At 56.4% G+C, this 12,902-nt stretch overlaps 1 protein-coding gene across 10 annotated transcripts in view; it reads left to right on the forward strand.

The window, feature by feature from the left end:
* PC (pyruvate carboxylase) overlaps window positions 1–12,902 on the forward strand; it is a 113,140-nt gene that overhangs the window by 83,623 nt on the left and 16,615 nt on the right. For 9 of the 10 annotated variants that reach the window (XM_064364695.1, XM_064364694.1, XM_064364696.1 and 6 more), the window contains 8 exons: window positions 5,434–5,569; window positions 5,719–5,903; window positions 6,395–6,560; window positions 6,681–6,826; window positions 7,111–7,228; window positions 7,544–7,695; window positions 9,265–9,383; window positions 11,962–12,124. In XM_064364695.1, coding sequence (XP_064220765.1) covers window positions 5,434–5,569; window positions 5,719–5,903; window positions 6,395–6,560; window positions 6,681–6,826; window positions 7,111–7,228; window positions 7,544–7,695; window positions 9,265–9,383; window positions 11,962–12,124 — 1,185 coding nt within the window. Of the gene's footprint in view, window positions 1–1,914; window positions 2,045–5,433; window positions 5,570–5,718; window positions 5,904–6,394; window positions 6,561–6,680; window positions 6,827–7,110; window positions 7,229–7,543; window positions 7,696–9,264; window positions 9,384–11,961; window positions 12,125–12,902 lie in introns of all 10 variants that reach the window. The other variant, XM_064364697.1, reaches the window with a different exon arrangement.

The raw sequence follows: 12,902 nt of genomic DNA on the forward strand, positions 1-12,902 counted from the left end.
GGAGCCAGGGCGTAGGATATTTAAATTGCTGCTCATGATTTGCTGTTGTAAATACCGCTGTTTTGAACATCTTTCTGCATCCCTCTTGGTTCCCATTTTGGAATATTTTCTGGGGTTGGATTTCTGGAATAGTAATGACTGGCCCCAGGAGCATGAATATCTTTTTTGTTTGTTTGTTTGACAGAGTCTCTCTCTGTCACCCAGGCTGGAGTGCAATGGCCCGATCTTGCTCACTGCAACCTCCACCTCCCAGGCTCAAGCAATTCTCCTGCCTCAACCTCCTGAGTAGCTAGGATTACAGGCCCCCACTACCACGCCTGGCTAAATTTTGTACTTTTAGTAGAGATGGGGTTTCACCACGTTGGCCAGAGTGGTTTCGAACTCCTGACCTCAAATGATCTGCCTGTCTCGGCCTCCCAAAGTGCAGGGATTACAAGCGTGAGCCACTGCGCCTGGCCGGGCATAAATATCTTAAAGGTTCTTAATAGGTTTTGCAAACAGCTTCCCAGAGAAGCTGCTCTTATGCCCAGACAGTGCCTATGGGCTGCATCCTGAAGGCCTTCCCAGCGCTCAGTACTGCGTTTACAAAGCTCCCAGGCAGGAGTGGCATGTCATCGTTGGGTTCTGAGTCTCTTGCTTTCTCGTGGGCTCAGGGCCGCATGTATCTGCTGTTTCGTTGCTGTGCTTGTCCCAAAGACTCCCCTTGCCTCTGTGTGGTAGCTTGAGCTCTTCTGACACGGCCTTTCCCAGCCCTGAGCGGAGCAGACATTTGGTGCCCAGGAGGAGGGTGAGATTTACACGCCACACCTGCTCTCGGATGCCAATGCCGCCTGCTCCCAGCTGGGAAAGACCTGCCCTCCTTGTGGGCGGCATCCGATAACCTGCCTGCAGCAGGGCTTAGAGGACTGTAGATCAGCGTGTGGGAGATAGCAGGGTGCTAACGTCTGGCATTCATTCCGCTCTGAGTAGGGTGTGTGTCCACACCTGAACTCCGCGCTGGTGCTTCTGGCACCTCTTGTGCAGCAGGCTCGGGGCCGTGTGCTCTCTGAGGTTATCTCCTCCAGCGGTATTAGCGGTGGGTATGGTTTTTTCCACTTGGCATTTTGAAGTGCTTTCAGACTTTGGGTAAAGTTGCGAGAGTAGGACAGGCCGGGCACAGTGGCTCACACCTAGAATCCCAGCACTTTGGGAGGACGAGACCAGTGGATCATGAGATCAGGAGTTCAAGATCAGCCTGGCCAACGTGGTGAAACCCCATCACTACTAAAAATACAAATATTAGCTAGGCTAATTTTTGGTGAGTGTGGCGGTACATGTCTTCTGTAATCGCAGCTACTCGGGAAGCTGAGGCAGAATTGTTTGAACCCTGGAGGCAGAGGTTGCAGTGAGCTGAGATCGCACCACTGCACTCCAACCTGGGCGACAAAGCAAGACTCCACCTCAAAAAAAAAGAGTAGGACAAAGAATTGTCACCCCTGACCCCAGTTCCCCCAATACTAGCGTTTGCTTCATTGTTCCTTTTCTTCCCTGAGCCATGTGAGTGCGTGTAAATTGCAGACATGGTGCTCCTGAACCCGAGTTCTTCCGTGTTTTTCCCTAAGAATGAGGACATTCTCCAACATAACCACAGTCCAGTGAGGAAGATCAGGAAATTGACATCAACCCCATCCTCTGTCACCGACAGACCTTATTTAAATTGTGTCCATTGTCCCCCAATGTCCTTTTAGCAACAGAAACCCAGGGTCCAATCCAGGGTCACGTGCGGATCCCGCCACCGTTGCTTTGGTCCCCTTTCATCTGAAACCGTTCTTGTGTCTCTTTCTCTCATGACCTTTGACATGTTTGAGGAGTCCAAGCCAGTTATTCTGTGGAATTTCCCTGAATTTGCACTTGCTTTCTTCTGATTAAATTCAGGCCGTGCCCAGCGGCGGGAACCCCATCAGGAGTTGTGTGGTATCTCTCTGGCGCTAGCGGTGTTAACCTTCATCTCTCCATCACCGTGGTGTCCGCCAGGTCTCTCCACTGTGTGAATAATAAGAACAAGGTATATTTTAGAAAGAGGAGGAGCCCAGAGCCCAGCAAGGTTACTCTACCCATGTTCACCGTAGCTGGGTATGACCGGGCTACCTCCTGCTCACCGCAGTGGCCGCTTCCCAGCCCCCATCTTACCCTACCTCTGGGAGTCATGCTTCGCCCAGCCCGTGCCCCATCCTCCTGAGAGCCTCTCGCTTCTGCCCAGTGCCCCGTGCTTCCCTCCCTCCTCCAGGCGGCCTCCTGGGTTCCTTTTGGCTCTTCCTCCTCGGCCAGACTCGCAACTCCAGTGGGCCCAATGACGCGGGCCTGACCCACTTCCCCCCGGCTCGTGATACTGCCCAGGTTCTCGGCCCAGCTCTTCCGTCTCTGAGCTTGCCTCACTCCCAGCCCTGCCTCTTCTGTCCTGCCCGTCTTACAGCAGGAAAAGTCATCTCCACCCACCCAGCAGGATTTCTTCCTCTCTATGGTGGGTCTTCACGAATCTTGTCTGTCATGCCCCAACCCCACCCTGACCCCCATGGCTTCCCCCTGTCAGAGGCTCCGCATCTCTCAGCTCAGCCTCTGCCTTGCGCCATCTGTGAGTTCCTGCTGCTCGCCGGTCCAGAGAGGTCGTGTCCACTGTGCATTGATTATGTCCCTCCAGTCCTGCCCATGGCTCAAGGGAGACCTCAACCACCCGGCTCTGTCCATGGCTGCGGCCTTGCCTCAGGCCACAGGCTCACAGCTCCTCTCTCTCGAATGCACCTGTTCTTCCTGAGTTGCCGTTCCTTCTCCCTGGAGTGCTTTCCCCGAGGCTCTGTGCTTGGCTAACTTCTTCCCCACCCAGGCCCCAGCTATGTGTCCCCTCCTCAGAGAGGCCTTTTTTTTTTTTTTGAGACGTAGTTTCGCTCTTGTTACCCAGGCTGGAGTACAATGGCGTGATCTCGGCTTACCGCAACCTTCGCCTCCTGGGTTCAGGCAATTCTCCTGCCTCAGCCTCCTGAGTAGCTGGGATTACAGGCACGCGCCACCATGCCCAGCTAATTTTTTTTGTATTTTTAGTAGAGACGGGGTTTCACCATGTTGACCAGGATGGTCTCGATCTCTTGACCTCATCTAACCATCTGATTCTTTTCTTTTTTTTCTTTGAGACAGCATCTCGCTCGTGTTGCCCAGGCTGGAGTGCAGTGGCGTGATCTCCACTCACTGCAACCGTCGCCTCCTGGGTTCAGGCAATTCTCCTGCCTCAGCCTCCTGAGTAGCTGGGATTACAGGCACGCGCCACCATGCCCAGCTAATTTTTTTTGTATTTTTAGTAGAGACGGAGTTTCACCATGTTGACCAGGATGGTCTCGATCTCTTGACCTCGTGATCCACCCGCCTCGGCCTCCCAAAGTGCTGGGATTACAGGCGTGAGCCACCGCGCCTGGCCCAGAGAGGCCTTTTCTAATATCCAGTCCCAAAACCCCTGCACCCGCCCCAGATCATTCACAAACGTCACCCATTTCTTGTCTTCCAGTCACTTGTGATCTGAAACATTCTTATTTGGGTCTTGTTTTTTTCTCCTTTCTCTGCCGCTTATCTTCCATGAGCAGAACCTTTGCTGTTGTGTTCTCGACTCCCAAGGCCTAGAACCGTGCCTGGCATAGGGTCTGCCTCCACTGAGCTGAGATCGCACCGCTACCAGTCTGGGTGACAGAGCAAGACTCCATCTCAAAAAAAATTCCTGTTTCTCTCCCCGGCTCTAGTCTCTCTGCCTCCTCTTTTCTTCTACTTACTTCCTTGTTTCTTCTCTTCTCTTTTTCTTCTGTCTTTATTTCCCGTTTTCCATGTTGTTGGCCATAACATGACACTAAGGTTTTTGCAATATTTGTTTCATTTATTGAGTACGTTTTTATGCTCCTTACTTACAACAAAATGGCTAAGTCAAGTGTTATAAACTTTTTCTAAGAAATGAATCAGATGGGCTGGGTGTGGTGGGTCACACCTGTAATCCCAGCACTTTGGGAGGCCGAGGCGGGTGGACCACTTCAGGTCAGGAGTTGGAGACCAGCCTGACCAACATGGTGAAACCCTGTCTCTATTAAAAATACAAAATTAGCCGGGCGTGGCGGCACACACCTGTAATCCCAGCTACTTGGGAGGCTGAGGCAAGAGAATTGCCTGAACCCAGGAGGCAACGGTTGCAGTGAGTGGAGATCACGCCACTGCACTCCAGCCTGGGCAACACGAGCGAGATGCCGTCTCAAAGAAAAAAAAGAAAAGAATCAGATGGTTAGATGAGGCCCGGATGCAGGGGTGAAAAGACTGCGTCTGGTTTGCCTTGGGCTCTGCGCCGGGCAGTTAAGGGTCTCTTTAGACTCAACTGCACGTTGGTTTCCCTCATTTTACAAATGAGGCTCTAGCCAAACTCTGAAGCCTCTCTGCATTCAGGATATAAGTTGCTGTCAGTTGATTTAAAAAAAATAAAAATTTTTTTGAGATGGAGTCTTGCTCTGTTACCCAGACTGGTACAGTGGTGCAATCTCAGCTCACTGCAAGCTCCAACTCCGATTCTCCTGCCTCAGCCTCCCAAGTAGCTGAGATTACAGGCATGTGCCACCATGCCTGGCTAATTTTTGTATTTTCTGTAGAGACGGTGTTTCACCATGTTGCCTAGGTGGATTTCAAACTCTTGAGCTCAAACAAACCTCCTGCCCTGGCCTCCCAAAGCGCTGGGTTTACAGGTGTGGGCCACTGTGCCTGGCCTGAAATATTACACCTTTTTGTTGTTGTTGGGGACAGAGTCTTCATGTCACCCAGGCTGGAGTGCACTGGCACAATCTCAGCTCATGCAGCCTCTGTCTTAAGGTTCAAGTGATTCTCGTGCCTCAGCCTCCCAAGCAGCTAGAATTACAGGCGCATGCCACCATGCCTGGCTAATTTTTGTATTTTTAGTAGAGATGGGGTTTCACCATGTTGGTCTCAAATTCCTGACTTAAGGTGATCCTCCCACCTCGGCCTCCCAAAGTGCTGGGATTATAGGCATGAGCCACTGCGCCCGGCCTGATACTTTTAAAAGTTATAGTGCACATTATGCTGGGCACAGTAGCTCACACCTGTAGCCTTAACTACTCAGGAGGCTGAGGTGGGAGGATCATTTGAGACCAGCCTAGGCATCATAGGGAGACCTTGTCTCTACAACAGTTAAGTCACAGTAGATATTATCAGGGTGAGCTGGGGGCTCCATTTGAGTTTGGAGTTGCTCCCTTCTCTAGAGCCAGGAAGTGTCGGACTTGGCCAGGCATCCAGGCGGAAGATGGTGCTGGCCTTTCTGCGGGGCCACTGTGGGGCCACTGTGGGGTTGGGAAGGGCCCGCATTCATTCTGGGAGCGTCAGTGCTGAGGCTATATTAACCTGGGCTCTGACTTCCCTCCCCAGATGCTGAAGTTCCGAACAGTCCACGGGGGCCTGAGGCTCCTGGGAATCCGCCGAACCTCCACCGCCCCCGCTACCTCCCCAAATGTCCGGCGCCTGGAGTACAAGCCCATCAAGAAAGTCATGGTGGCCAACAGAGGTGAGCACCCGTGGCGCCGGTGAGGAGCGTCATGGCCAGCCCCGCCCAGGGGTTCCTCTCCCACTCACTGCGCCAGGCCTTGGCTCACCATTCCCCTTTCCACTTCTCCTAGGACCTAGGAATCTAACTTCTCTTTTCCTGCCCTCTAGGTGAGATTGCCATCCGTGTGTTCCGGGCCTGCACGGAACTGGGCATCCGCACCGTAGCCGTCTACTCTGAGCAGGACACGGGCCAGATGCACCGGCAGAAAGCAGATGAAGCCTACCTCATCGGCCGTGGCCTGGCCCCTGTGCAGGCCTACCTGCACATCCCAGACATCATCAAGGTGGCCAAGGTGAGCCCGGCAGGCTGCCTGGGACAGCAGGGACCAGGGAGTCTCAGTTGCCGCAGGGGTGTGTGTCTTGAGGCTGACGTGATCAGTGCCTCTGTGAGTGGGTGTGGTGGCTCATGCCTGTACTCCCAGCACTTGGAAGATGCCGAGGTGAGTGGATCACCTGAGGTTAGGAGTTCGAGACCAGCCTGACCAACATGGAGGAAACCCCATCTCCACTAAAAATACAAAAAAATTAGCTGGGCATGGTGGTGCATGCCTGTAATCCCAGCTACTCGGGAGGCTGAGGCAGGAGAATCGCTTGAACCTAGGAGGCGGAGGTTGCGGTGAGCCGAGATCTCACCATTGCACTCCAGCCTGGGCAAGAAGAGTGAAACTCCATCTCAAAAATTAAAAAAAAAGATGGAGCTCAGCAGGTGAGGCAGGGGAAGAGACTGGCTGAGGCCTTGGAAGGGACTGATGGGTACCGGTCTCTCCCTGACCCCCACCCACAGGAGAACAACGTGGACGCGGTACACCCTGGCTACGGGTTCCTTTCTGAACGAGCGGACTTTGCCCAGGCCTGCCAGGATGCAGGGGTCCGGTTCATTGGGCCAAGCCCAGAAGTGGTCCGCAAGATGGGAGACAAGGTGGAGGCCCGGGCCATCGCCATCGCTGCAGGTGAATATAGCGGGCAAGCAAGGGGTGGCCGCGCAGCTCCTGGAGAGGGGCCAGCGGCAGGGGCGGCTGGCAGGGATTCCCGCCGGTCACAGAGATTCCCCTACACCTCTCTCCCAACAGGTGTCCCCGTTGTCCCTGGCACAGACGCTCCCATCACGTCCCTGCACGAGGCCCACGAGTTCTCCAACACCTATGGCTTCCCCATTATCTTCAAGGCGGCCTATGGAGGTGGAGGGCGTGGCATGAGGGTTGTGCACAGCTACGAGGTGAGTGAAGATGCCCAGGGCTGGGAGCAGGGCAGGGCAGCCCACCATGGAGGCAGGGTGGGGCACTCAGGGACACCCAGGGCTGGGAGCAGGGCAGGGCAGCCCGCCGTGGGGGCAGGGGTGGGCCACTCAGGGACGCCCAGGGCTGGGAGCAGGGCAGGGCAGCCCGCCGTGGGGGCAGGGGTGGGCCACTCAGGGCTCCGGAACGTGGTTGGGGTTCGTGGCGGAGGGAGAGGTAGTGCCATGGGGTCCAATGTCTGCCTGGCCCCTGCCCACCCTCGCAGGAGCTGGAGGAGAATTATACCCGGGCCTACTCAGAGGCTCTGGCCGCCTTTGGGAATGGGGCTCTGTTCGTGGAGAAGTTTATCGAGAAGCCACGCCACATCGAGGTGCAGATCTTGGGTGAGTGGTCCCCAAGCCCTGCCTGGCGCAGCTCAAGGCAGGAGCTGAGAGGTCTAGCCCTGGTGGGGTCATAGCGGCTGGCCTGGGGACAGCCTGGGGCCTGTCGGGCGCTCTTCCGGAGGACTGTGGAAAGTGGACGCTGGGGGTCGGGCTGCCAGTTGGTCCCTGCAGCCTTGGTGGTGCTCGTGTCTTTCCTGGCAGCCTCCATCTGGCAGCTGGCACTCACTGGCCGAAGTGTTTATGTGGGGTGGTAGGGGCATTTAAGAGGCGTGTAGATTCCAGAAAAAGCTGAGCCCAGTTTACCGCCCTCCCCAGGGGACCAGTACGGGAACATCCTGCACCTGTATGAGCGAGACTGCTCCATCCAGCGGCGTCACCAGAAGGTGGTTGAGATTGCCCCCGCCGCCCACCTGGACCCCCAGCTTCGGACTCGGCTCACCAGCGACTCTGTGAAACTTGCCAAGCAGGTGAAGGGCGGGGCTCCCGTGTTGGGACAGGAGCCTGTGCTCACAGGACTGCGGGCCTCACAGTGGGGCACTGGGGTTCCCATGCAGACAGCTTGGTGGGGGAAGGGGACCCCAAGTGACTGGGGAGGGGAGAAGAGGGCGAAGGACTCTCTTGGGGGCCAGAAGTGGGTCCGTTGTATCCTTTCCATGTGACAGTTGAGGCACCTGGCCCAGAGGCCAAGCTTAGAGTCCAGGATGGCTGAGAAGAGGGAGGAGGGAGCCCCAGCCGCCCCCTCAGCCCTGCTGCTCCACAGACCCGGCTTCTCTGTGGCACCAGCTCACCCCTGTCATCAGAATGAGATTCATGGATTCCGTGAAGACTGAGGACCATTATGAAGGCAGTCCTCCCCCACGCTTCTCACTGTCTCCTGCAGCACCTTTATTATGATCTGTTTCCGCACTCCTCGCCCTCTGCCCATTTCTGCTCTTCAGGAAGCTCTGGTTGGTGGGTCCTGGGATATGGAGGAGGCTGAGGTGGCAAGCTGTCTCCCCACAGCAACCTGCCCAGGCCTGGCCTGGAGAGCACCTGACATGGCCAGCGGGGTCCTGCCCGCTCTTCTTCCCCTGCCTATAGGCAGTGGAGGGTGCTGTCACCTCCCCAGGCTGAAGGCTGGCGTGTGTGCTCTGCAGAGTCAGGTTTGTTTTTTTTTCCCTGAGATGGAGACTCACTCTTGCTCAGGCTGGAGTGCAGTGGCACGATCTCAGCTCACTGCAACCTCCACCTCCTGGGTTCAAATGATTCTCCTGCTTCAGCCTCCCATGTAGCTGGGATTATAGGCGCCCACCACCACACCCAGCTAATTTTTGTATTTTTAGTAGAGATGGGCTTTCACCATGTTGGCCAGGCTGGTCTTGAACTCCTAACCTGGTGATCCACCTGCTTCAGCCTCCCAAAGTGCTGGGATTGCAGGCGTGAACCACCGCGCCCGGCCCTATGAGTCAGGTCTTATTTACTGGCTTATTCTATCCCACATTCCATAACAGTTAAAGGGCGGTGATTCAGTCTAGTTTGTGGTTTTGGTAGGACCAAAAGTGAAACTGGAATGAGGGTGGAAATTTGAGTTAGAGTCATTATCTTGGTTCCTATCAAATGAACCTCTTTGAGTGGTGGTGGCTAGAGGTGACTGCGGTAGACTAAAAGGGGACTTTCTGAAACAGCTCCAAGCAAGCAGAAGCAGGGGCTGGGGGAGGCCTGGGGCTCTGGGTCTGAGTGGATGGCAGACTCTTGGCGGACAAGCCGGGGAGGAGCAGGGAGGAGGCAGCAGGGCCAGGTGCGAGCTGGGGGAGGAGCTGGGTGCAGCCATCTATAGTTCTGAGAACCCTGAAGCCCAGTAGACTCTTTGGGGGATGTGTCCAGGCAGGAGCGTGGCCTGGGCCCTGGGGTCTGCCTGCCATCTGTTGGGCATGGTTTGCCACAGGCCGTTCTTTTACGGAACCAACCCGATGGGTGGGACGGAATCCCTGTCCCAGGTCCCATCAGTTAGCCCAGGCCCTGCCTGTGTGCCCTCTGCTCATGCGGCCGCCCCACAGGTGGGCTACGAAAACGCGGGCACCGTGGAGTTCCTGGTGGACAGGCACGGCAAGCACTACTTCATCGAGGTCAACTCCCGCCTGCAGGTGGAGCACACGGTCACGGAGGAGATCACTGAGTGAGCGCAGGGTGGGCGGGGTGGGCGGGGCGGGGCAGGAGCCGCAGTTTCTAGGCTTTGCAGAAAGTGCAGGTGAAGTGGCCCCTGGGGGGAGCCAGAGCTTGCTCACTCCCCACACTGGTGGGGAGCAATGGGGATCCAGGTACTTAGTGTTTTAAAAGTCATGATTCTAAAAGTATGACGTGGTTGCTATAAAGATCAGCACAAAGGAGCATATAAAAATGACTGACAGCCCTCCTTTCCATCAGGACACTGCCGAGTGCTCAGGCCCCAGCACTCCCATCTGTCAGCTGAGAAGAGCAAGGCTCAGAGATGTTCAGAGTGTTGCTCGGGGTCACACAGCTGGCGCTGGAACCCAGGCCTCTCCGGTGCCTTGGGTTTGCTCCTTTCCCGGGGTACTTCTTTACTATAGACATAGTTTGATGCAATTGAGATGTTTTATATAGAATTTTTATTATACTTTTTAAATTTAATATTTGTTGATGGCATTTCCCCAGGCCATAATTCTCTCTGAATATTTTTAATGGCTGCATACTATTCTGTCTTGTGTATATTTCTTAACTGACATAGTCTTTGATTAAGAGGCACTTAGGTTGTGTCTGGCTTTGGTGGTTATTAAGTGTGTCAGTTATCATGTGTGTGCCCAAATCTTTGGCTTCAGCTCTGCAGAGTTCTGAGGGTGAGACTTTAATGGGATTATCTGATTGAAGGATAAGCAGCATCCCTCGGAACAGCCCTCGGGAGCGGTGGAACCAGCGTGCTCCGCCACAGGCACGGCGTATGACATTTTAAAAATTGGTCTGGTTGCCACATGACAGTCACAATGGCACGATGGCCCCTACCCTTTCAAGGTCTATATTTTGAGCCATGTAATTGCTTGGCGCTGGCTTTGGGCCAGTCTATCTCACGGTGGAGCATCCGTGACCCCAGCCCCGCCCCTGCCTGAGACTGAGGATGCTGCTGGGGTGGCTGCTTTTGCCCGCCGGGGGCATGGAGGCCCCCCTCTCCTTAGGAGAAGCTCAGAGCCAAGGCCAACACTTTGGCCCCCTGAGACCTTCCCCTCAAGCTTCTGTGGACTTGTCAGTCTTGGGCCTGCCTGGAGCCTTCTATCAGGGATGGGAGTCTGTCTGCTCTGGAGCACGGGTTTTGTGTCACACAGATTGGGGCTCAAGTGTTCTGAGGTCCTGAGCCGCATGGAGCTTGGGTAAGCTCCAGCCACTCACCTCTCTGACCCTCAAGCTCCTCCTCTGGTGGGAATGCCAGGGCTCTCGGAGCACTATGGTGGAGATGAAGCGTGGGAGGAGCGCAGCCTGGCCCATGGCCCTGAGTGGTAGCTGTCATCTCTGCTGCAAGGTGGTCCACCATGCAGCACAGAACACAGGGAAATCCTGCCAGCACAGGTCCCAGGCCGCCTTCACCACAAGCCTCAGTGACGATACATTTAAAACCTTGAGTTTTTTTTTTTTTTTTTTAAGACAGAGTCTCGCTCTGTCACCCAGGCTGGAGTGCAGTGGCATGATCTCGGCTCACTACAACATTCACCTCCCAGGTTCAAGCGATTCTCCTGCCTCAGCCTCCCAAGTAGCTGGGATTACAGGCGCCCAACACCACGCCTGGCTAATTTTTGTATCTTTAGTAGAGATGACGTTTCACCATGTTGGCCAGGATGGTCTTGATCTCCTGGCCTCATGTGATCCACCCACCTTGGCCTCCCAAAGTGCTGGGATTACAGATCTGAGCTGCCATGCCCGGCCTGTTTTTTTTTAACAGCTGTTCCACTTGGACTTGTGACTGCCCTGAGGAGCGGGAAGGCTGAGCCTGGAAACCCTGCAGAGGTGGGGAGACTCACACTCTCCGGTCATCTCTAGCGGGTTTTCGCACAAGCCCAGCAGGAAAACAGGCCCCAGAAAAGACAGGTCCTGACCCAGCACCCACTGTGCGGCCCTCTCACAGCTGTGGTTGCCGTTTCGAGGAGCCCAGCCTTCACAGCACCTGTTCTCTTGCGCACTGCCCCCCTCACAGCCACCCACATGGCACAGCACATATGGCCCCAAGAATGAGCTATCCTGGCCCTCTGACCTAGAGATCTGCTGAGGCGTCAAATCTAGGCTTTACCAAGAGGGATAGAGCTGCGGTGGGGGCGCTGAGGGTGGCCCCGGGTAGGCTCCCCAGCACAGCGAGCCTCAAGCCTTCTCCAGGGGGGCTTCCTGTACCTTCCCTCCTCTGAGCACCAGGGAGTAGGGAAAACAGAGACCCCAGGGAGGAAGGAGGTGGGTGGAGTACATGGCGGAGCAGCTTCGGGCTGGGTAGATGGCATCCTGAGTCTGGGGTGCAGGAGCATGTGGCCCCGTATTTCAGCGACCCTCTCCAGCTGCTGGACACTGTGTAGCTTAGTGTGTTCCTGGTGGGAACGGGGTAAGGGGCTGTGGAGCCACTGGTTGGGAGGAGCTGGCTGTTCGGGCTGGCCTAGAGCCTGTGGGCACGGGTCACACTGTGTGTGCATGCACCCTGGCTGCGGTGCCCCTCGTCTGTCCTCCGCCTCATTCTCCCTCCTCCTGTCCTCTCGACCTGCCTGCAGTGTAGACCTGGTCCACGCTCAGATCCACGTGGCTGAGGGCAGGAGCCTGCCCGACCTGGGCCTACGGCAGGAGAACATCCGCATCAACGGCTGCGCCATCCAGTGCCGAGTCACCACCGAGGACCCCGCGCGCAGCTTCCAGCCGGACACCGGCCGCATTGAGGTGGGCGGTGCTCCAGCAGAGGGGGACGAGGGCTCGTCTGTGCACAGGTTCTGCCCAGTACCTAGGCTGCCACAGCCCGGCAGTTAGGGAGGACCCTCATGAGGGATCTGAAATGGGCATAGAGTAAGCGGAGGCAGGCTGTGCCCAGAGGAGGGGTGGCACCTCCCAAGGGAAGAGACGAGACTGGTGGGCGCTCAGGCCAGGAGGAAGCAGCAAGGGTGGAGAAGGGTGCGGGCCAGCTCAGTGGAGCAAAGCGCAGGGATCCAGACACAAAGCCAGCCCTCCACCCTCCAGCTCTCACGGGAGCCCCATGCCTTGCTGCCAGCGGAGCCCAAGCTCCACCTCCTGTCTGAGGCAGGGGCTGGCAAGGCAGGACCTGGGGGTGGGGGCAGCAAAGGACTGCACCCAGAGGTCCCAAAGGAGTCTCACGGGGGCCCATCAAGGATGGGTGAGGGAGGCGGGGGATGGCGGCACAGGAAGGAGACTGAGAGGTGGAGTTCGGGGCTGGGAGGTGGCGGCCTTGGCGGGGGAGACAGCTGCGGTGGGGGGCGCCGATGGTGGCCCGGGGCAGGCTCCCCAGCACAGTGAGCCTGGAGCCTTCTCCACAGGGGCCTTCCTGTACCTTCCCTCCTCTGAGCACCAGGGCCCAGCCACTGGCCTCTGAAACCCATCTTCCCCGCCTCCGGCCCAGCTGTAGGCAGGAGCCCCGTGGCTTGTGCGATGCCTGCTCCCAGCACTGCGCCAGCTCTGCTGGGCTGGGATCTTGCTCCCCATCCAG

Source organism: Aotus nancymaae, unplaced genomic scaffold, assembly GCF_030222135.1.
Source record: "Aotus nancymaae isolate 86718 unplaced genomic scaffold, 86718_ANA_hifiasm-v0.15.2.pri h1tg000059l, whole genome shotgun sequence".
Classification (NCBI taxonomy): domain Eukaryota; kingdom Metazoa; phylum Chordata; class Mammalia; order Primates; family Aotidae; genus Aotus; species Aotus nancymaae.